The sequence below is a fragment of the Oncorhynchus nerka genome, linkage group LG11 (genome assembly GCF_034236695.1).
Source record: "Oncorhynchus nerka isolate Pitt River linkage group LG11, Oner_Uvic_2.0, whole genome shotgun sequence".
Taxonomy (NCBI): domain Eukaryota; kingdom Metazoa; phylum Chordata; class Actinopteri; order Salmoniformes; family Salmonidae; genus Oncorhynchus; species Oncorhynchus nerka.
In genome coordinates this window covers 67,275,754-67,297,095 of record NC_088406.1, presented here as the reverse complement: position 1 = coordinate 67,297,095, position 21,342 = coordinate 67,275,754, and the positions used below count along the sequence as shown (strand labels likewise).

At 43.4% G+C, this 21,342-nt stretch overlaps 1 protein-coding gene across 1 annotated transcript; it reads left to right on the top strand.

Annotated features, from left to right (window-relative positions):
• Positions 1-1,369: 1,369 nt before the first annotated feature.
• Positions 1,370-15,562, top strand: LOC115137422 (zinc finger protein 606-like). Its single transcript, XM_029673741.2, has 6 exons — positions 1,370-1,881; positions 2,144-2,268; positions 2,450-2,542; positions 4,261-4,422; positions 12,229-12,340; positions 14,162-15,562. The coding sequence occupies exons 1-6, from the start codon at positions 1,605-1,607 to the stop codon at positions 15,115-15,117; spliced, it is 1,725 nt and encodes a 574-aa protein (XP_029529601.2). The 5' UTR covers positions 1,370-1,604; the 3' UTR covers positions 15,118-15,562.
• Positions 15,563-21,342: the final 5,780 nt, after the last annotated feature.

Below are 21,342 nucleotides of genomic sequence, written 5' to 3'. Positions count from 1 at the left end.
CACCCTCCAACACGATGACGACCTGAAGCACACAGCCAAGACAACGCAGGAGTGGCTTCGGTACAAGTCTCTGAATGTCATTGAGTGGCCCAGCCAGAGCCTGGACTTGAACACTATCAAACATCTCTGAAGAGACCTGAAAATAGCTTTGAAGGAAGGCTCCTCATCCAACCTGACAGATCTTGAGAGGATCTGCAGAGAAGAATGGGATAAACTGCCCAAATACAGGTGTGCCAAGGTTGTAGCATCATACCCAAGAAGACTCGAGGCTGTAATCACTGCCAAAGGTGCTTCAACAAAGTACTGAATAAAGGGTCTGAATATTTATGTAAATATGATATCAGTTTATTTTGTTTTATAAATAGCAATATTTTCGCGTTTTTGTTGTTGCTTTGTCGTTATGGGGTATTGTCTGTAGATTGATGAGGAAAAATCTGTAGATTGATGAGGGAAAATAATTATACATTTTAGAATAAGGCTGTAACCTAACAAAATGTGGGAAAATTAACTTTTATCAATATATTTGCCTGTATTTAACCCCAACAAATGAAATGCTAATCGGCTGCTAATGTGGCCATCGTAAAAAACTACAAATGTCATGATGATCTGGACAAGACTGTAGAATCAGGGCAAACTCTGCATTAACTATCCAATGTTAGCTAAATGTAGTAATGAATAAATTGGCTACATTTCTTAATTGACCTGTTAGCAACGGTGCCAGCTAGATATGACGTTCAGGACCTTGCAGGGATTTGTAGTCTTGCATGATGTCTACTTTGATGCTAATTAGCATTTCAAATCTGTGAGTAAATAGAGCTGAATATTGATCAAATTCACCTTGTCTGAGAGAATTACATACTTATCAAAACGTAACACCAGGGTAAAGCTACACAAAACACAGCCCTTAATTTAAGTGTTTCTAAAATCCCCTATTGTAAAAATGAATGGTGGAAAAACTATTGGAACCATTTCCGTGTTTGACCGCTAGGTTTTAGGGATATTATGACACCGCCACAACAGATAGAACAATGAGCCAGATATTTCACCAGATGTATTAATTTGAAGCATCCGGTTGGAATTTCCACTCACGACCAAATATGGTGATGAGAGAAAGCCCGGTGGCCAGAAGTGGGAGAAGATGGATAGATTATTATACATTTGATCTCCATACAGTTTTCTGTTTCCAAAACTAGAATTTGTAACAAACAGAGTGGATTGCGTTTTGTAGACTTTTCTCTTTGCCAAAGTTTTTAAAAACAATTGCGTTGTTTAGAATGAGTTATTGCCCGAGCACACATCAGACTAGGCCTTCCCTAACGGAAACCACGTGTAATCGACTCAAACTCCAGTCCAATTGGTGGCGGTAATGCACCTTTTTGGTTGCCAACCGCCATTTAAAAAACAGATAAGTATTGACGTAAACATGACCAAGAACAATTTTCTCTTTAGGGTTTTTATTTAGACATTAACACAATGGAACTCAAACTATTATTAATTTAACTGCTCAGCATTACATACTTATGCCTCTTTAAATCGCGTTGGAGACAGGACTTGGTTGATATATGTTATCGCTGTAACGCTAGCTTGCTAGTCGTTAGCAAACAATGACCATGGTTTTTCACACTCAAATAGCCTCCATCATGGAGGTGCTAGCGAATGCAGCCGTGGCAGAGGTCTGTAAACTCGTGGATGACGACTATGCAGTGTTTCGTTTGGAAATAACTCAAAGCCAGAAAGAAAACAGGGTATTGCGGAGGAAACTACAGCTACTGGAGCTGAAGGTGTCACGGGAGCGCGCCGAGAAGACAACGCGAGAGCGCGCACACTCCAGTCGTCCCAGTAGTGTCAAGATCCTCGACCGATACAGAGGAATGGAAAGAGGTACATTTTGCAGAAGGCCGAGGCAGCGGGGCACCCCTCTGTACATGTGTAACTAGATGTGTTAACCAGAATTGGGTCTTGGACAGTTTTTGGATCGTATGCAGTAATTCCCCAGATTACTTAGCTAAATTGCACAAAGACACAATTTTACATCCTGGCCAATTCTAGACTGTCAAAACTGTCAATATTGTACAATATAGCGTTCAGCATTGACAGTACCTAACCTAACCACCTATTTTCCCCCAATAACTCTCATGTGAAGGACATCTCACTGGAGGCCACAGGAGCTTTGTGAAGCCAGTGGGACACACTACATGGAGAGATGACCAACCAATCACTGTTGATGAGGGGAGTGGAACCTCAACCCAAAATGTTATTGTGATAGAGGTTAGTGTAACAGTACATCAAATGTGGCCAGTTTATTTCAGAAAGGCTCCCCTCAGCTATTCACTTGCTTAGATAGACATCCTCATGTATCTGCCATAGGGGAGCTTGTGAGACTTCCCTACGACATTGTTATCCAATTCTACTCATGTATCGGTAATAACCTCCCCTCTTCTTGTGTCAGGATGCAGACGCAGAGGCTGCAAGTCCTGGAGGATCGTCCCTGGTCAAGCAGGAGAGGACTGAAGAAGAGGATCCACGACACAGCATCGCGGAGGTCAGTGGCACGCCGAACGCCATCCTAATGTCAGAGACATTTAACTGTAATGCACAGGATCTGACCACAGATCAGACTCAGAAGGGCTGGGCAGACTGGGCTGTCTTCCTGCTCCCGGCTCAGAGTATTTACCGGTATTTCACCAGAGCCAAAGGGCTGTTAATTCTTGTGTAGATGGTGATGCGTTACACACTGGAGGTGATGACCTGTCTTGTTTTTACGCTACAGAGATGGACCTGGCAACATATCCTTGGGTTTAGAGACACAGATTGATCTGTCTAGAGAAGACTGGAACCAGTGCAGTGGTAGTGTATACTCTGAAGGGTGCCTAGATAAGAAAGGTGAAGTTATAGTGGTAGATAAAGTGACTGAGAAAGTGGAGGGTGACATTCCTTTCACATGGAATGCAGATATTCACCTAGGAGACAGACACTCACAGGACAGACTTCTTAGATTACATGAAAAGCTTAGAGACAAATCCAAATGTCGAGTCCCGAGAATACTTGAAAAGCTTAGAGACAAATCCAAATGTCGAGTCCCGCTTCCCTTTACAGGCGTTCAGGGATCGCAACCCAGTGTCCACGTCAATGGGGCCTTCCAATTCACACAGCCTTTTCGATCAGGTATTGAACTCAAATGACAGGGCTAGAGCCAGGTTCAGGGAGGGGGAGCCACATTGTTCTTCTGCATGTTCTGTAACAAAGGCTTTAGCTGCCTCCAGAAGGTGGTTCCACCAGTAGTTCCACACGGGATAAATCCTTCAGTAGTACCCAGTGTCACATGCACTTCGCCCAGGCTGGCAACCTGAAGAGGCACCAGAGGGTCCACACGGGTGAAATCCTACAGCGGCCCCCATTGTGAGAAGAGGTTCTCCCACCAGCACCATCTGAAGGTCCACACGGGAGAGAGGCCGTTCGCCTGTACACACTATGGGAAGAGGTTCTCAGAGAGGAGCTACCTCAGGATACACCAGCAGAAAAACCATTCCACTCGATTAGTTTCTGATGTTTAGAATTAACCATTGAAGACAAATATACATTTTTCGTTGTTGTCAGCAGAAAACATCCACAGATACACTTGGAATAACAAGAGTAACAGATTTCAGTGTTCAATATTCCTGGGTATAATATTGCATCCAGGCACTGTGTGATATATAAGGCATATATAACCTTAAGTATGTTATATATTGTTTGTACTATGTAGGATATATGATGTTCACAAATGCATATTTAATTACTTTAATTCAAGTACTTACATTTTTCTTCAAGACACTTTTAATGAGAAAATTAATGCAGTTCATCAAGTTCATGCTGATTTTTATGGTGTATTTGTATTATTATGTAATTTAAAACTTGTTTATGTTTAAAAAAAACAAAATGGGACTTTTCATTTTAAGACTTTCATTGAGACTTTCTTTAGTACACATCACATCCGATCTCACCCTATTCTGCATACACCCAACAGCGCTTTATAACCATTATAGACTTACTAAATATACCTACAAAAACCCACACATGAACAAACACCTACGGTACATGTCAGAATAGTTTAGTTGGGTTTGTTAGACTTTTGACTCATATTTACCCACACCATCATATTTATGTCCACCATGATGAATTTAACAACAATTACATAATTCTGTAACTACAGTATAGGACTCAAACGTAGTGTGTGTACGTACCTGAGGGAGTGTAATCTGTATCAGCTGTCTCTTCCAGGAGGAGGGCCCAGAGGGGCTGCTAGTGAAGGAGGAGGGGTGTGAGGAGGGTCTGGGGAACACTGAGGGGATCATGGTCATAGATGACAACCAGACTACACCTCTTCCTGAACCCGCAGAGGAACAAGCTGAGCAGCACAGGACCACACACCGTCTCACTGAGGTGAGTCCACTGTGTACTACTGTCTGTTTGGCATTAGGTCAGGGCCCGTATCCACAAAGACTCTCAGAGTAGGAGTGCTGACCAGGTGGGGGCCTAATCCTAGATCAGTACTCTTACTCTTAGAAGTCTTGTGAGTAGAAAATTGGTCGTAAGTGCTGGGACTAGAGACATTTTACTCCTACTCTTATGGTTTAAAAAAAAGAAGCTATGCAGGAAGCCTCTTTAGTCATGAGTCCCACCTACTTGACAGATACTTTTGGTCATGTAGTGTAAGTGGCCACCTGATCGTCAAACATCTCGAGTTGAGAACAAGTTCTCATTTGCAACTGCGACCTGGCCAAGATAAAGCATAGCAGTTTGACACACAACAACACAGAGTTACTCATTGAATAAACAAAACATACAGTCAATAATACAGTGGAAAAAAAGAAAACAAAAAGTCTATATACTGTGAGTGCAAATGAGGTAAGATAAGGGAGTTAAGGCAATAAATAGGCCATGGTGGCAAAGTAATTACAATATAGCAATTAAACACTGGAGTGATAGATGTGCAAGTAGAATTACTGGGGTGCAAAGGAGCAAGATAAATAAATAAATACAGTATGGGGATGAGATAGTTGGATGGGCTGTTTACAGATGGGCTATGTACAGGTGCCATGATCTGTGAGCTGCTCTGACAGCTGGTGCTTAAAGCTAGTGAGGGAGATATGAGTCTCCAGCTTTAGTGCTTTTTGCAGTTTGTTCCAGTCATTGGCAGCAGAGAACTGGAAGGAGAGGCGGCCAAAGTAGGAATTGGCTTTGGGGGTGACCAGTGAGATATACCTGCTGGAGTGCGTGCTACGGGTGGGTGCTGCTATGGTGACCAGTGAGCTGAGATAAGGCGGGGCTTTACCTAGCAGAGACTTGTAGATGACCTGGAGCCAGTGGGTTTGGCGACGAGTATGAAGCGAGGGCCAGCCAACGAGAGCATACAGGTCGCAGTGGTGGGAAGTATATGGGGCTTTGGTGACAAAACGGATGGCACTGTGATAGACTATCCAATTTGTTGAGTAGAGTGTTGGAGACTATTTTGTAAATGAAATCGCCAAAGTCGAGGATTGGTAGGATGGTCACGAGGGTATGTTTGACAGCATGAGTGAAGGATACTTTGTTGCGAAATAGGAAGCCGATTCTAGATTTCATTTTGGATTGGAGATGCTTTATGTGAGTCTGGAAGGAGAGTTTACAGTCTAACCAGGCACCTAGTTATTCGTAGTTATCCACATATTCTAAGTCGGAGCCGTCCAGAGTAGTGATGCTGGACAGGCGGGCAGGTGCGGGCAGTGATCGGGTGAAGAGCATGCATTTAGTTTTACTTGCATTCAAGAGCAGTTGGAGGCCACGGAAGGAGAGTTGTATGGCATTGAAGCTCGTCTGGAGGTTAGTTAACACAGTGTCCAAAGAAGGGCCAGAAGTATACAAAATGGTGTCGTCTGCATAGAGGTGGATCAGAGAATCACCAGCAGCAAGAGCGACATTATTGATGTATACAAAAAAGAGAGTCGGCCTGAGAATTGAACCCTGTGGCACCCCCATAGAGACTGCCAGAGGTCCGGACAGCAGGCCCTCCGATTTGACACACTGAAAAGTAGTTGGTGGACCAGGCGAGGCAATCATTTGTGAAACCAAGGCTGTTGAGTCTGTTAATAAGAATGTGGTGATTGACAGAGTCTAAAGCCTTGGCCAGGTCGATGAATACGGCTGCACAGTAATGTCTCTTATCGATGGCGGTTATGATATCATTTAGGACCTTGAGTGTGGCTGAGGTGCACCCATGACCAGCTCTGAAACCAGATTGCATAGCGGAGAAGGTACGTTGGGATTCGAAATGGTCGGTAATCTGTTTGTTAACTTGGCTTTTGAAGACCTTAGAAAGGCAGGGTAGGATAGATATAGGTCTGTAGCAGTTTGTGTCTAGGGTGTCTCCCCCTTTGAAGAGTGGGATGACTGTGGCAGCTTTACAATCTTTGGGAATCTCAGATGATACAAAAGAGGGGTTGATAGGGGTTGCAACAGTTTCGGCAGATCATTTTAGAAAGAGAGGTTCTAGATTGTTTAGCCAGGCTGATTTGCAGGGGTCCAGATTTTGCAGCTCTTTCAGAACATCAGCTTTCTGGATTTGGGTGAAGGAGAAATGGGGGAGGCATGGGCGAGTTGCTGTGTGGGGTGCAGGGCTGTTGACTGGGGTGGAGGTAGATAGATGGAAAGCATGGCCAGCTGGATTTATTGGTGGTGACCGTGTTTCTTAGCCTCAGTGCAGTGGGCAGCTGGGAGGAGGTGCACTAATTCTCCATGGACTTTACAGTGTCCCAGAACTTCTTTGAGTTTGTGCTACAGGATGCAAATTTCTGCTTGAAAAAGCTAGGCTTAGCTTTCCTAACTGCCTGTGTATTTAGGTTCCTAACTTGCCTGAAAAGTTGCATGTCACGGGGGCTATTCGATGCTAATGCAGAATGCCACAGGGTGTTTTTGTGCTGGTCAAGGGCAGTCAGGTTTGGAGAGAACCATGGGCTATATCTGTTCCTGGTGCTAATTTTTTTGAAAGGGGCATGCTTATTTAAGATGGTGAGGAAGGCATTTTTAAAGACTGACCAAGTACCCTCTACTGACGGGATGAGGTCAATATCCTTCCAGGATACACGGGCCAGGTCGATTAGAAAGGCCTGCTCGCTGAAGTGTTTTAGGGAGCGTTTGACAGTGATGAGGGGTGGTCGTTTGACCGTGGACCCATTACAGATGCAGACAATGAGGCAGTGATCGCTGAGATCTTGGTTGAAAACAGCAGAGGTGTATTTGGACAGCAAGTTGGTCAGGATGATATCTATGAGGGTGCCTGTGTTTATGGATTTGGTGTTGTACCTGGTTGGTCCATTGATCATTTGTGTGAGATTGAGTTTTGAGATTGAGATTAAGCTTAGATTGTAGGATGGCCGGGGTGTTAAACTAACAGTCCGATGTTCTCTGGACAGCTAACAGGCCGCGGCTAGCAGGCTAACGGCGGAGCCAATTGAGAAACCCCCCTCGGGCAAATCACGTCGGTGGTGCAGTTGTGATGGGTCGGCGGGGGTCCTTTGCCAGTTGGTAAAATAGGTATTGTAGCCCAGGGAGTGGCCGATTGGCCTCTTTGGCTAGCCGAGAGATGGGCCTGGCAGGGCTAGCTCCAGGCCAATTGGTTCTTGCTTCGGGACAGGGACGTTATCCAGGAGTGTCCACTCGCATAGCAGCTAGCTAGCTGTGATGATCCATGTGAAAAAAAAAAAAGTTCAGAGCTTGCGGTAGGAATCCGGAGATATGGAAATATCGAAATACGTCCGATTTGCTCTGATTTGAGTCGTGCTGTGCAGACTGGCGAAAGTTGTTCGTGCTAGAGGTAGCTGATGACCGCTAGCAGTGGCTAGCTGACTACTAGCTAGTTAGCTGACTACTAGCTAGTTAGCTGGCTTGCTTCTGTTGGGTTTCTGGTTCAGAAGACTTCTGATACTTCCGGTTTAGACGACTTCCGGTTCAGAAGAATTCATCCCAAAGGTGTTCGCTGGGGTTGAAGTCAGGGCTCTGTGCAGGCCAGTCCAGTTCTTCCACACCGATCTCGGCAAACCATTTCTGTATGGACCTCGTTTTGTGCACCGGGGAATTGTCGGGCTGAAACAGGAAAGGGCCTTCTCTAAACTTTTGCCACAAAGTTGGAAGCACAGAATCGTCTAGATTCTTTCTATGCTATAGTGTTAAGATTTCCCTTCACTGGAACTGAGAGGCTTTGTCCAAACCATGAAAATCAGCCCCACACAATCATTCCTCCTCCACCAAACTTTACAATTGGCACTATGCATTTGGGCAGGTAGCCTTCTGCTGGCATCCGTCGGACTGCCAGATGGTGAAGCATGATTCATCACTCCAGAGAACGCGTTTCCACTGCTCCAGAGCCCAATGGCGGCGAGATATACATCACTCCAGCACACACTTGGTATTGCGCATGGTGATCTTAGACTTGTGTGTGGCTGCTCGGCCATGGAAACCCATTTCATGAATCTCCAGACGAACAGTTGTTGTGCTGACGTTGCTTCCAGAGGATGTTTGGAACTCTGTAGTGAGTGTTGCAACTGAGGACAGACTACTTTTACGCGCTACACGCTTCAAGCACTCGGCAGCCCGTTCTCTGAGCTTGTGTGGCCTACCGCCTACAGCACTTACAGTTGACCAGAGCAGAAATTTGATGAACTGACTTGTTAGAAAGTTGGCATCCTATGACGGTGCCAAGTTGAAAGTCACTGAGCTCTTCAGTAAGGCTATACTACTGCCAAATTTTCCTATGGAGATTGCATGGCTGTGTGCTCGATTTTTATACACCTGTCAGCAATGGGTGTGGCTGATATAGCCAAATCCATTCATTTGAAGGGGTACCACATTATTTTGTGTATATATACAGTGCATTCAGAAAGTATTAAGATCCCTTGACTTTTTCCAAATTTTGTTAAGTTACAGCCTTAAAAACAAATAAATGCTCATCAATCTACACACAATTCTTTACTCAGACCCTTTACTCAGTACTTTGTTGAATCACCTTCGGCAGCGATTACAGCCTTTAGTCTTCTTGGGTCTGACTCAACAAGCTTGGCACATCTGTATCTCCCATTCTTCTCTGCAGATCCTCTCAAGCTCTGTCAGGTTGGATGGGGAGCGTTGCTGCACAACTATTTTCAGGTCTCTCCAGAGATGTTCATTCAGGTTCAAGTCTGGGCTCTGGTTGGGTCACTCAATGACATTCAGAGACTTGTCCCCAAGCCACTCCTGCGTTTTCTTAGCTTTTTGCTTAGGGTCGTTGTCCTATTGGAAGGTGAATCTTTGCCCCAGTTTGAGGTCCTGAGCTCTCTGGAGCACGTTTTCATCAAGGATCTTTCTGTACTTTGCTCTGTTCATCTTTCCCTCGATCCTGACGAGTCTCCTGCCGCTGAAAAACATCCCCACAGCATGATGCTGCCACCACCATGCTTCACTGTAGGGATGGTGCAAGGTTTCCTCCAGATGTGACGCTTGGCATTCAGGCCAAAGAGTTCAATCTTTCTTTCCTCAGACCAGAGAATATTGTTTCTCATGTTCTGAGAGTCTTTAGATGCCTTTTGGCAAACTCCAAACGGGCTGTCATGTGCCTTTTTTACTGAGAAGTGGCTTCAGTCTGGCCACTCTACCATAAAGGCCTGCTTGGTGGAGTGCTGCAGAGATGTTTGTCCTTCTGGAAGGTTCTCCCATCTCCACAGAGGAACTCTGGAGCTCCTTCCCTAGATCTGTGCCTCGACACAATCCTGTCTCGAAGCTCTACGGACAATTCCTTCGACCTCATGGCTTGATTTTTTGCTCTGATATGCACTGTCAACTGGTGGGACCTTATATAGACAGGTGTGTGCCTTTTCAAAATCATGTCCAATCAATTGAATTTACAACAGGTGGATTCCAAGTTGTAGAAACATCTCAAGGATGAACAATGTAAACAGGATGCAGCTGAGCTCAATTTCGAGTCTCATAGCAAAGGATCTGAATACTTATGTAAATAAGGTATTTCTGTTTTGTTTTTTTAAACATTTGAAAAAATGTCTAAAAACCTGTTTTACTTTTTCCATTTTAAAATAAGGCCGTAACAAAATGTGGGAAAAGTCAGGGGGTCTGAATACTTTCCGAAGGCACTGTAGTGTATTAAGGACACCTCTTGAGCTGTCCTAACCAGTTAAGAGGTACCAGCCGGTGCCTTGATAATAGAAAAATGCGGAGTCAGTGGTTCCTGCGCCACATGCAATTGCTTTGGAGTTGTTGAACATTTTTTTATTGATATGAATGTAACTTTACGTCAAACGTTGCAATGGTAAAATGTTTTATAACTTTCACTTGACACAATAACTTTGCCTTCTCTTAATTTTTTCCTAATGTTGGCATGCATAATCTTTTAAGAAATTCTGATATTTTTTATAATGCGATAGGCATATTGCACTGAATCATACAGTATGGTTGTTAAAAGTAGAAGTTGGATAGCTGTTATATCAACACACGCGTACTCCCGTTCAACAATTCTCTACATTTCTTCTGGCACGGTAGGCTAGGCATCAACTCGATAATGTTGCATAAAACGTTTGAAAGGTCTATCAATAATCATCAAACCATAGGCCCTAGATGCTGTCAATTGCTTATTAATCAATTGCCCAACTCATAACTTGAAATAACACGATGTATGTTAATTGAATAATCAAAAGAAAATGTGTATTATTTATTAGCCTAGTGGTTATAAGTATTTAGGCATATCATGTGACTTAGGCCTCATGTAAAATCATTGTCAGAAGCGCAAAAGATAGCATGTAGATCTGTTCTGAACAAAAATATAAACACAGCATGTAAATTGTTTGTCCCATGTTTCATGAGCTAAAATTAAAGATCCCAGATATTTTCCATATCCACAAAAAAACATTTTTTCTCTCAAATGTTGTGCACAAATTAGTTTACATCCCTGTTAGTGAGCATTTCTCCTTTGCCAAGATAATCCATCCACCTGAAAGGTATGGCATATCAAGAATCTTATTAAACAGCATGTTCATTACACAGGTGCACCTTGTGCTGGGGACAATAAAACGGTCCTATCTCTAAAATGTGCAGCATTGTCAAACAACACAATGCAACAGATGTCTAAAGTTTTGAGAGAGCGTGCAATTGGCATGCTGACTGCAAGAATGTCCACCAGAGCTGTTGCCAGAGAACTGAATGTGAATTTCTCTACCATAACTCGCCTCAAACGTCCTTTTAGAGAATTTGGCAGTACGTCCAACCGGCGTCACACCCACAGATGATGTGTATGGCGTCATGTGGGCGAGCTGTTTGCTGATTTCAACGTTGTGAACAGAGTGCCCCGTGGTGGGGTTATGGTATGGGCAGGCATAAGCTATGGACAAAATGAATGCACAGAGATAGTGACGAGATCCTGAGGCTTATTGTCGTGCCATTTATCCTCCACCATCACCTCATGTTTCAGCATGATAATGCACAGCCCCATGTCGCAAGTATCTGTACACAATTCTTGGAAGCTGAAAATGTCCCTGTTTTTCCATGGCTTGCATACTCCCATTGAGCTTGTTTGGAATGCTCTGGATCGACGCATACAACAGGGTGTTTCAGTTCCCGACAAAATCCAGCAACTTCACAAAGCCATTGAAGAGTGGGACAACATTCCACAGGCTACACTCAACAGCCTGATCAACTCTGATGTGTATTTTTTTTTTAAATGTTGCATATTGCGTATGTTTTTGTTCAGCGTAGATTATTTATTGGTTGATCATATAGAAATATCAAAACATTATTTGAACTCCAAAACAATTGCATGGGGTACAGGAGCCTCTGCCTTTTCTTATTATCAAGACACTTGCTGGTAACTCTTAATCGGTTAGGACAACTCATGAGGGGTCCTAAATATCTGTAGACTAGAAGAGGCTTCACGCATAGCTTTTATTTTTACCTATAAGAGTAGGAGTAAAATGTCTCTATTCTCAGTACTTACGGCCACATTTCTAGTCTAAGACGCTTTGTGAATACAAACCCTGATCTTGATTAATTTGGTCTTAAGTGTGGGACCATGCCTTTGAATTAGCAAACCAATGAAGAATGTCAAGTGATCAAATCAACTAACATTTGCATAGTACTCATAGCAATCACTCGTCTGATCAGAAGATGCTCCATAGCAGGGTGCTCATATCAGATTTCTTGATCCAACATCCTCTCACTCTGTATCTCTTACAGTCAGTAGACATGGAGGATGGAAAGCCTGATCTGCTGCTGGTCAAAGAGGAGACGATAGAGGACGGACCAGAGAGCATTGATCTGCTGAGTGGACTAAAGATGGGGGAGCAAAGTAAGAGATAAATACACTGCTCAAAAAAATAAAGGGCACACTAAAATAACACATCCTAGATTTGAATGAATGAAATATTCTTATTAAATACTTTTTTCTTTACATAGTTGAATGTGCTGACAACAAAATCACACAAAAATGATCAATGGAAATCAAATTTATCAACCCATGGAGGTCTGGGTTTGGAGTCACACTCAAAGTTAAAGTGGAAAACCACACTACAGGCTGATCCAACTTTGATGTAATGTCCTTAAAACAAGTCAGAATGAGGCTCAGTAGTGTGTGTGGCTTCCACGTGCCTGTATGACCTCCCTACAACGCCTGGGCATGCTCCTGATGAGGTGGCGGATGGTCTCCTGAGGGATCTCCTCCCAGACCTGGACTAAAGCATCCGCCAACTCCTGGACAGTCTGTGGTGCAACGTGGCGTTGGTGGATGGAGCAAGACATGATGTCCCAGATGTGCTCAATTGGATTCAGGTCTGGGGAACGGACGGGCCAGTCCATAACATCAATGCCTTCCTCTTGCAGGAACTGCTGACACACTCCAGCCACATGTGGTCCAGCATTATCTTGCATTAGGAGGAACCCAGGGCCAACCGCACCAGCATATGGTCTCACAAGGGGTCTGAGGATCTCATCTCATTACCTAATGGCAGTCAGGCTACCTCTGGCGAGCACATGGAGGGCTGTGCGGCCCCCCAAAGAAATGCCACCCCCCCAAAGAAATGCCACCCCACACCATGACTGACCCACTGCTAAACCGGTCATGCTGGAGGATGTTGCAGGCAGCAGAACGTTCTCCACGGCGTCTTCAGACTCTGTCACGTCTGTCACATGTGCTCAGTGTGAACCTGCTTTCATCTGTGAAGAGCACATGGCGCCAGTGGCGAATTTGCCAATCTTGGTGTTCTCTGGCAAATGCCAAACGTCCTGCACGGTGTTGGGCTGTAAGCACAACCCCCACCTGTGGACGTCGGGCCCTCATACCACCCTCATGGAATCTGTTTCTGACCGTTTGAGCAGACACATGCACATTTGTGGCCTGCTGGAGGTCATTTTGCAGGGCTCTGGCAGTGCTCCTCCTGCTCCTTGCACAAAGGCGGAGGTAGCGGTCCTGCTGCTGGGTTTTTGGCCTCCTCCTACGGCCTCCTCCACGTCTCCTGATGCACTGGCCTGTCTCCTGGTAGCGCCTCCATGCTCTGGACACTACACTGACAGACACAGCAAACCTTCTTGCTGTGCCATCCTGGATGAGCTGCACTACCTGAGCCACTTGTGTGGGTTGTAGACTCCGTCTCATGCTACCACTAGAGTGAAAGCACCGCCAGCATTCAAAAGTGACCAAAACATCAGCCAGGAAGCATAGGAACTGAGAAGTGGTCTGTGGTCACCACCTGCAGAACCTTTATTGGGGGTGTCTTGCTAATTGCCTATAATTTCCACCTGTTGTCTATTCCATTTGCACAACAGCATGTGAAATTTATTGTCAATCAGTGTTGCTTCCTAAGTGGACAGTTTGATTTCACAGAAGTGTGATTGACTTGGAGTTACATTGTGTTGTTTAAGTGTTCCCTTTATTTTTTTGAGCAGTGTACATATAGCCTACATACTAATAGTAATAGATCTTCAGTGGGAATAGTGATGCACCTGGCTATTATTATTTATTTATTTTCTTCATTCATAAAATTAAATCAGTACAACTTATGTTTAAATACAAAACACACATAATGTATGAACTTGACCAAGTTATTGAGTCAAATTCCCGATGTAGTTTTCTCTGCCATGTTTTTAAGATCTATTTTCTAACCTCTTCCTGCAGGTGCTTGGCTGGAGGCTAACAGGGGAGACTGGGTGGCCATCTTGGATTCCCAGACGGGTGCAGTCAATGGCCCGGGGGACGACATCACTGAGCAGGCCAGGACCAGAGGAGACATAGTGGAGGTCAGTGGATGGGACAGCGTCTTCAACTCTGGGCTGCGGAAGAACAATGTTAACAAGAAACAGACTGTCGAACACAAAACAACAGCTGAACTTAGTCTCCATGACAACAGACTGGCTGAGACCAGGACGAGGCGTAGATTTGGTCTGCGTGGACGGGGAGGTTTCGGTATGCGGCTGGAGAGAGAAGAGACTGACTCGACTAGCGATGCTCCGTCCTGCTCCTATAGTTGTGAGTCAGAGAGATTGATGGCACCTCAGGTTAACCCCCTAACAGGTGCTGCCTTCAGCCTGCCTTCTATAGGATCTATCAACTGGAACATGGACCCTGCGACAACACAGACACTCCCTGGCCTTCATCCTCCTCACACTCTCCTTATGTTAAATCAGACCTCAGACAATGCCCGTACCTCAACACTAAAGGGCTACACAAGCCCATTGACAAATGACAGTAGTAGAGATGGAATCAGTAAAGGTGGCGGCGCCAAAGAGAAGTGCTTCCCGTGTTCGTTCTGTGGGAAAGCCTTCCGTTTGCCCAAACAGGTGGAGATCCATCAGAGGATGCACACAGGGGAGAAACCATTCGGCTGCCATCTGTGCCGGGCCAGTTTTTCAGACTCGTCCAACTTGAAGAGGCACCAGAGGGTCCACACAGGGGAGAAACCCTACAGCTGCCCCCAGTGTGAGAAGAGGTTCTCCCGCCAGCACCATATGAAGATGCACCTGAAAGTCCACACGGGAGAGAGACCTTTCGCCTGTACACACTGTGGGAAGAGGTTCTCAGAGAGGAGCTATCTCAGGATACACCAGCAGAAAATGCACACGGCCCATGTATAGTGTAATGTAGTATATTTAATGTAGTATTAGTCAGTTTGTAGTTAATTCTGTTGGTTTTGGATGTAGTAGGGAACGAGAACTGAAGAAATAATGAGTATGAGACAGAGAAGATCAGGGGTTATCAACAGGATGGGCGGCCCCCTAATCCTGCCTAATGAGTGGGCAGGCCATGCCTATAGCATATCATAATTGCATATCATAATTGCATCAATGATTTATATATCAATGGTCATAACAAACTCTGAACACCATTACATCAAAATGGATGTAGAGGACATGACAAATGAACTCAAAAGGTGGGAATATTTACAGGTTGCTCAGGAGGTAAAGGGAAAGTGGAATAAATGTGACCTAGTTATGGAAAATACTGGAGATCAAAAAGGAGGTAAGGAGCCAGCACTGCTTGTATATTATGTGTAATAAAGTATAAGCATACTAGAGAGTATGTTGTAATGGGTTTTTTTCATGCCTTAACCTCATAGTCCGCCCAAACCCGTATGCGGTAGCGTAACTACAGCCTCATGCTCATTACCATAACGCAACGTTAGCGATTTCTAAAAATCGCAAATGAAATGAAATAAATATGCCTGCTCTCAAGCTTATCCTTTTCTTAACAATCCAGTCGTCTCAGATTTTCAAAATATGCTTTAGAACCAGAGAAAATCAATAATTTGTGTAAGAGTGGTGATAGCTAGCTTAGCATTTAGCGTTAGCATTTAGCACGCAACATATTCACAAAAACCAGCCAAGGAATCAAATAAAATAATTTACCTTTGGAGAACTTCAGATGTTTCAATGAGGAGACTCTCAGTTACATAGCAGATGTCCAGTTTTTCCTGAAAGATTCTTGTGTAGGACACATCGTTCCCTTTTGTTACTATGCATTTGGCTACCGAAACTAACCGAAAATTCAGTCACTTACATGTCTAACTTTTTTCCGAATTAACTCCATAATATCGACTGAAACATGGAAAACGTTGTTTGAATCAATCCTGAAGGTGGTTTGTCATATATCTCTCCATTGAAAGCACCGTCCTTGTAGCCTGGTTTGTTCTGAGATTCGAATGGAAAAATACTGGGAGCTGAGTTTTGCGCACCAAATGCCACGCAGACACCAAGAGGGACACTTGGCAATTGTAGTCTCTTATGGTCAATCTTCCAATGATATGCCTACAAATACGTCACAATGCTGCAGAGACCTTGGGGAAACAAGATAAAGAGTCCGTTCATTCCTGTCGCATTCACAGCCATATAAGGCGATCATGGAAAACGTAGCCTCAGAAATCCTGTGCATTTCCTGGTCGGTCATACATCTTGGTTTTGCCCGAAGCATTTGTTCTAAGGGACTCACAGTGAAAATCTTTGCAGTTCTGGAAACGTAAGACTGTCTTCTTTCCAAAACTATCAATTCCAAGCATATTCGAGCATCTTTTCGTGACAAAATATTGCGCTTAAAACGGGCACGTCTTTTTACCCAAAAATGAAATACTGCCCCTAGAGTACTAACAGGTTAATTACAGCAAAGTCTAAAAACGGTCAAATAAATTTGTGAATGCAATTTCCGAAATGGAACGGTTTAGTTATTGTTTATGCTAATTATTCAAGACTTGCTATATTTTATTTTAAAATGTAAAATACTAGATTGCATTTCACATCATGAATGACTTGTGTGATGACATGAATGAATGAATGATTGATTGATACAGTATCCTATAGAAGTATTGAAATATAGTCCTAAGTAAGTTACGGTATTAAGACTAAACAGGATGTGTTTTTAGGTCTTGACAATTTGGTACAGTGTCAACACTAAATAAATGATAAATAATACCAGATGCTGTTCTAACAAAAAAAGTGGAAAGTCTTTATCACAGCAAAGCAAAGATTAAAAACAGACGGATTTGTGAAATGGTTTGCTTGGCATATCGTTGCGTAGCCTCATGGAATCAGTAGGCTATTAAACAGTCAAAACAGGTAACAGAAGCAGGATCTGTCTTATTTCTGTAGGTATATTGATGATTTATAATGCCAGGCACATTTCACAGTTAGGCTATTGATTATAAACCTAATTAAGTTTGTGTTTCCTCTCCTCACTTTTCTTAGACAATAAGGCAAGGGCTGTTTTCTCATCTCCTCGTTCTGCTGCTGCCTCCGGCATTGTTCTCAACACCAATATGCTGGTTAACTTTGCTATTATGCACATAGCAACATGGTCTAGGAAAAGGCACCAATTAAATCCAATTCATGTTTCAAAACCATGGACAGCAACCGCTATCCAACAAGGGAGAAAGCGCATTTGTTATTATTTTTGTTAGTGTTGCACCACTGTTTGTTATATAACCACAATTTCAGTAACACTGATGGACTGTGCCATCCACACGGCCTCCACAATGGATCAATCAGGTGTCTTGTAAACCATGAGATACAGCACCAGTCAAAAGTGTGGACACACCTACTCATTCCAGGGTGTTTTCTTTATGTTGACTATTTTCTACATTGTAGAATAATAGTGAAGACATCCAAACTATGAAATAACACATATGGAATCATGTAGTAACCAAAAAAGTGTTAAACAAATCAAAATATATTTTATATTTTTTAAAGTAGGGGGAGGGTATTAGTAATAGGAATGGTGTTCCTAATGTTTGATATAGTCAGTGTAAGTATTCCTGTATTTCCACTACTGTACTGTCATGGCAATTATCTAAGTAAGCCTCAGTGATGGCCAATATAAAGTTAGCAATATATTGATTTCATTAACCTTATTTCTGAGGTTATATATGAATATTGGCTATTTGAGTGGGAGAGTGAATGCACCTGGGCAGCAGGTAGCCTAGCAGTTAGAGTGGTGGGCCAGTAACCAAAAGGTTGCAAGGCAAAAATACATTTGATCTGCCCTTGAGCAAGTCATTTCACCCTAATTGCTGCAAGATCGCCGTCAATAATGTCTGAACCCCTGGTTGCGACTCCACTCTCCAATGGATGTTTATTTTTTATTTATCCCTTATTGTACCAGGTTGACTGAGAACACATTCTCATTTACAGCAACGACCTGGGGAATAATTACAGGGGAGAGGAGTGGGGATGAATGAGCCAATTGGAAGCTGGGGATGATTAGGTGGCCATGATGGTATGAGGGCCAGATTGGGAATTTAGCCAGGACACTGGGGGTTAACACCCCCTACTCTTACGATAAGTGCCTTGGGATCTTTAGTGACCACAGAAAGTCAGGACACCTATTTAACATCCCATCCGAAAGACAGCATCCTACACAGGGCAATGTCCCCAGTCACGGCCCTGGGGCATTGGGATAAAAATAAATTGACCAGAGGAAATAGTGCCTCCTATTGGCCCTTCATCACCACTTCCAGCAGCATCTGGTCTCTCATCCAGAACCAACCCTGTTTAGCTTCAGAGGCAATCCAGCAATGGGATGCAAGGTGGTATGCTGATGGTCTCAGGGGGAGTTGGGATATGCAAAAAAAACATGTTTCCAATTCACACCTCACACTCGTACAGGTTACCCACTTCTACATGCAGTGAAACAGGACAAATATAACACTCCCTATTTGACCTTTTGTATCAGATGTAGACAATGTCCCCATGCTCCCTAACAGCCTTCATTGCTGGGATCAGTTATTTTCTCCTATGGCGCACAGCTCAGAGTAGTCCTCGTTTAGGAAGATGTTGGTTCCTCTCAAGTTCTTGGCTCTCTCCAGGACAGCCACCTTGTCCTTGTTCCTCAGGAACTTAATCACTACTGGTGATATATTTTCCAGTCCTGTGGGCGTGCTTAACCTCACTCTTACTTGATCCAAATGCAACTCTTCATCAATAATTTTCCTCACTTTCTCCTGACTCCGTCCAGTTCTCATGTGGAGACTATGGGATTCCACCCACAACAATGTCATATTTCCTTGATTGTCCTTCTAGGTACTCCCATTTCCCTGTAATTATCAACATCGATTCACAGACACTGTTGTCGTCTTTTCTCTTGGAATCAGAGTTAGTTATGTTGCAGCCGTCTTTTTTTCCCAACTCATCAAGCTCTCCCTCGGAGAAATGCACTGTTTTTCAGGCCGTGAACCTCTCTGGTCAGATTGTCCATTCTTGAATCTACCAGTATTCGGACAAAACTATTTTCCTGCAGTTGTAACAGAGCCTTGTAGAATTATTTTTGTTGGTTTAAAAAATCCCTCACCTGCATAAGCGTGAGGCTGTCCTCTGCTTTGTTTGTCATAATAGCAGCGTAGGCTATCGTTGGTATACCACGTAGTTCCAGCCCCGTCAGTTCACCCTTCACACACGCACTTACAGCCCAGTTCAGTACATTGACTGTCTATTTATCTAATTTTTCTAATTGGGGGAAATCCCGTGGGATCTGTTCTCTACAACAAAGAGGAATGTGAACTAAACTATCTTTCATGACCACCTGCTCTGCTGAAATGCAGTACATTTAGCAAATTTAACTATCTGAATATATAATTTGTTGCCATTTTGCATTGTATTGTAACATGCTGTTAGATACCTGCAAGGGATAAGATAGTTGGGTGTGGATAATCTTTCTACAATGAGTTAGCAAGTCGGAAATGTCAAAGTTTCCTAGTGCCGATTAGCACCTGAACGCTGCATTATTCTTGCTAGGTTTTGCTTATTCTTGCTGGCTTCTCAGAGGTCTGCTAACGTTAGCCAACAAGCTAACTGTATGATTTTTCACTCAAATAGCCTCCAGTGTTTCGTTTGGAAATTTCTCAAAGCCGGAAAGAAAACAGGGCATAGCCCCACCTGTTTAGCAAAAACAGTTGGGGCTCTTTTTTGTGCCTGTTTTGCATGTTATTTTGGCATTAATACATGTCACATTTCAGTTGGCAAACAATGTAAACTAAATAAATAAAGCCGCATACAAACGTTCTCTTTTTTGCTTTCTTGAGTAAGGCAGCTCCAAAATGCAGGTGTTTCAGCCTAGCTCAGTGCTTTCTGTGATGGTGGGTCAGCCAGCGGATAATACGGAGAGGTTGGTAATGTTCTCTAGTTGCGCCGTGATTGGCTCAATGTTCTGTAACTCATGGGGACACTAAGTCACTGCAAAATCTAAGGGTAGAGCTCGAAAATGCAAGCCCCTTGGGTGCTGCCATAGAGTTACATTAGATGTGCCCATCCAAGAAGGCTCATAATGAAGAGAAATAATGAAGAGAAATAGTTGTTAGGAATCAGTAGCTAACTACAAGCATTGCAAAGCAATCACTAGCCTGCTATTCAGTGGAGTGGGTGTGTGGTCCAATTCTGGGTTTAAGGGTCTCTTTACCAAGCTTAAAAGAATAAACATTCAACATTGGCCATTCTGTCAATCCAGCATGACTTCTGCCCCACTGGAAACTCAGAACTGGGAAGATAACTGGGAACTCGGGGAAAAAACGAGCTCTGACTGGGGAAAATACATTTTGAATGGTCTTCCAACTCGGAATTGCAAGTCGGGTACTTGGGCATCTTTCTAGAGCTCCAACCTGAATATCACTGATGTCCTCATGATTCGACATAATTTTTTTCCAAGTTCCCAGTTTTTTGAAGCACCATAAATCCATAGAATGACGACAAAGTTTGATGATAACATTTTCCCATGAAAGACCGCTGCGCCACCTTCCTGTGAGCACAGCACAGGGTGAGTCCAAAAATGTATTGTATGCTGCGGCATAAATTATGAAATATGCCAGGGAGATATGTATACTGTAGCTAAGAAAGTAATACTAAGTGCATGTTGTGTAGTTAGTAGCTCATGTGCCTCACCACAATAATTTGGTCCCTTTTCCCATCATAATTTAGCCTACTGTTTCTGACTTGGTGGTGCACATGTAGCCTATAGCCTGTTTTAGAGAAATGTTATCATCAAATAAGAGCTTTCATTGTCTGCTTATATGCCCCCTTTATTTATCCTACAGTTCTGACTTGGTGTACAGGGAGAATACTGTAAGAACGGCCCATGTTATGAATTCTGTCACGGTACATTTCAAAAGTGCTGAACAAATAGTTAAATTGACTATGTCCGTCCTAGCTCGCTTATTAATGTCTTTAATCGAAATTACAGATTGCCTCTTTTCCGCTTGTCGTCCCCTTATGCCATAGTTTGTACATCTCAATTGTCTGTAGAAACCACATTTGTTTAAGCAAGTCAGCCATATTAGCTATGTTTTTTTAAAGGCAGTAAATGAGGCTGAATGAACTTAATGTCTT